General features: G+C 43.8%; 1 protein-coding gene across 1 annotated transcript in view; it reads left to right on the top strand.

Annotated features, from left to right (window-relative positions):
- Nucleotides 1–1,809: 1,809 nt before the first annotated feature.
- Nucleotides 1,810–3,266, top strand: part of LOC107124871 (vomeronasal type-2 receptor 26-like) — a gene marked incomplete at its 5' end in the record, with an annotated part of 16,333 nt that continues 14,876 nt past the window's right edge. Inside the window, one exon of the mRNA XM_015428374.1 lies at nt 1,810–2,622. Coding sequence (XP_015283860.1) covers nt 1,810–2,622 — 813 coding nt within the window. The remainder of the gene's footprint in view (nt 2,623–3,266) is intronic.

Raw genomic sequence — 3,266 nt, 5'->3', positions numbered from 1 at the left:
ACAAGTAACAAAACAGCTTGTAACCAATACACTTCTTGTGCAAATGAAGTTTTGTCTTGTTCATTGTTAACCCAGAGTCATATGCTGTTTAAAATATAAGAGTCATCCTCAGAACCACCTAGTCCAACAAAAGAGCCTTAGAGCTTGGGCAAAATACTGTGGGAAACATTAATTAAAGACTGGAATTAAATTCCAGGTGGCAGCATTATATACTTTGAGTGAGAGAAAGAAACTAAAAGAAATTTAAAACCATATCATACCTAACCACGGAGCTGCGGTGGCTCAAGTGGTTAAGACGCTGAACTGCAGGCTGTGGAAGGTCGGTAGTTCAGCAGTTCGAGACCCGAGTTGCCGCATGACCGAGTGAGCTCCTGTCTCTAGTTCCAGCTCCTGCCAACCTAGCAGTTCGAAAGCAAGAAATTGCAAGTAGATAAATAGGTACCACTTCGGTGGGAAGGTAACAGTGTTCTGTGCGCCTTGGTGTTTAGTCATGCCGGCCACATGACCACAGAAACGTCTTCGGACAGCGCTGGCTCTTCAGCTTTGAAACGGAGATGAGTACCGCAACCCTAGAGTCGGACTTGACTGGCTTTCGAGCAAGGGAACCTTTACCTTTACCTTTACCTAATCACACAAATTAAAAGAGAGTTAGCATGACAGGTACAAATTAAGCTGATGTGTGGTCTGAGTCTAATTCCACTCCAGAGAGTTCAAAAGGGAGGTACTGAGCACCATAAAGAAGAGACTGTAAAGCCAGAAAATAGTTTTGAATGGAGTTTAAAAACATCATTTGAGAGAGGGTTTTCTTCCTCTGGTGTACCCAAACATATTTTTTTCTGCTGTGATCTCTGGTCAAAGATTTGATGGGTTTTTAATACCATGCAATAGAAAAGAGCAAGAGTCCAGTAGCACCTCAAAGACTAACAAAATTTGTGACACTGCTCACTTCTTCAGAAACAAAGTTCATACTGTGATACACAGTGATTCTGCCATGATATTAGATGAAGAAGGATAGCCACGTTAGTCTGTCTGTAGCAACAGAAATTAGCATGCAGACAAATACAATCCGTTGTAAGGTGGTTGAGGGAAGTCTTGGGAGACCCTTCCCCATCCCTACAACTGCATGCCCAGTTGCTACGTCATGCTGTGACAGCAGGAGTACAGAGCTAACAAGGGCAAGGGATGGACCCTCCATTCCTTGCTATCATTTCCTCTGGAGTCACAGTGGTGGCACTTGGGCTGCATCCAGAAATTAGCCATAGGGACCCCCCTCACCTCCCTACACTGATTGCCAACTGCTGTCTTGAAGCTGCCCCACCCACTGGAACCAGTGATTCTGGTTCCACCTCACTTTAATGGATTGGAAATACATTTGCCACAGGCCTGAGCAAAAGCAAGAAATGCCCTCTTTTCAAAGATCCTTATTAAGAATGGAGGAAGCAATGTATAGATTTCAGAGCTAGACTTCGTCATTCCAACATGCATTCATTTAATCAAGAAACACCATTACTGGACAGAGTTGAAAAGCTTCTAAACCTGCCATTTATCCCAGACCCAGAGGGGAGGTAGATTATGTTTAGCTTCCTTCCAGTGGTGTCCCCAGGTCTACCCTCTTCACTTTTGAGATGTGAGATAGCCTAATTCTTCACTTTGCTGGAATTGTAATGTGTCACTGAGACAGGGTCTCCATCCACATTGATTATCACAATGGAGAGTATTTTGAAAATTATGAATAATTACACGTTAAGAGATATCTAGGTTTTTGTCCTCACTACAAGGCCAACAACAGTCTCTTCCTTTCCATACTAGATCAGCTATGGTTTGGATAATCAGGTGCTCAGAGATGAAACTCAGTTGCCTTTTGTGTATCGGATTGCCCCAAAGAAAGATGCCTATTTCATGGGGATTGTGAAGATGCTCCTGCATTTCAGATGGACATGGATCGGTCTCCTGGCTCCAGACAATGCCCAAGGAGAAAGATTCCTGAGGACCTTGACCACTGTGGTCATCAGGAGTGGGATTTGTGTTGCCTTCACAGAAACCATCCCAGAACTTAACGAAGATGCCGGGTGGTTCGTTTCCCAGATATACCCACTTTTCATGCAGCGAAAATGTAATGTATTCGTTTTCCATGGAGACTCCCACTCTATGATTGCACTTGGGGTGTTGATCAAATATGTTGAAAAAATAGGAAAGTCCATTGTGGGGAAAGTTTGGATCACACCAGTCTTGCATGATCTCAGCCTGAGGTGCTTTTTTGAGGTGTTTGATACCCAGTACATCCATGGTTCTTTTTCCTTTTTGATTCAGAAAAACACGAACACCAAATATGACAATTTAAATTCCTTTTTATCTACTCTCAGAGAAATTGGAGAGCGAGCATTTAGTTGTTCATATTCAAATCATGGGTTGTCTGTGAAACGCTGGATAAGATGCAGAGAGAAAGTGGTACTGGAGACCCCATCCCAGGATGATCTTGAAAGTATCTTGTCCCAAGATAGCTACAGTATTTACAACTCAATCCAGGTGGTGGCACATGCCTTGAATGCAGTCTCCTTATCCAGATCTAATCAGATGTTGAGTGGAGGCTGGCTTGGGCTTCAGACGTTGCAGCCATGGGAGGTATTCCTTCTCTTATTGTCTCTGAAAGTGTCTGTGAATTGTTCAGTTACAGATTTGTACTCTGAGACGTACATGAAAATGAATTTCTGCATATTTCCAAGGCAAAGATGTTCCTGATGCAACTCAGACTGAGGAATTCCCTGAGACCAGAGTTCCGTCTAAGCTGTACTAGGGGGTGTTGGTCCACAAAAATGTAACTGACAGTTCAGGATTTTTCCATTAGCACACAAGAGAACTGAGAAGGTACAGTCCAGGATTTTTCCATTAGCACACAAGAGAACTGAGAATGTACGGTATTTTCCCCTCTCCTTTGGAAACAATGAAGGATGGGGGCATCTCCTTCTGGGGCCCATAGAATTGGACAGCCTGGTCCAATCTTTTTGAAATTTGGGGGAGGGTGGTTGAGGAGAGGCACCAGCAACTATGCTGCAAATTTGGAGCCTCTGCCTCAAAAAACCAGCCCCCTCCCCCAGAGCTCCAGATACCCCTGGATGGCTTCTCCATTATAGCCTATGGGCCTCATTGACTATAATGGTCCCCATACAGTATAATGGAGCTGGGGGAAAATAATTTCTTTTCGCACCCCTATTATGCTTTTCAGTATGATTTGTAAGCTTCCTTGAGACACAGGGGAAAGTGGGATA

The sequence above is a fragment of the Gekko japonicus genome, unplaced genomic scaffold (assembly GCF_001447785.1).
Source record: "Gekko japonicus isolate JY-2015 unplaced genomic scaffold, Gekko_japonicus_V1.1 scaffold5385, whole genome shotgun sequence".
In the NCBI taxonomy this organism is placed as follows: domain Eukaryota; kingdom Metazoa; phylum Chordata; class Lepidosauria; order Squamata; family Gekkonidae; genus Gekko; species Gekko japonicus.
Note: the sequence above shows the minus strand (reverse complement) of the source record. Positions and strands in the feature narration are given on the sequence as shown.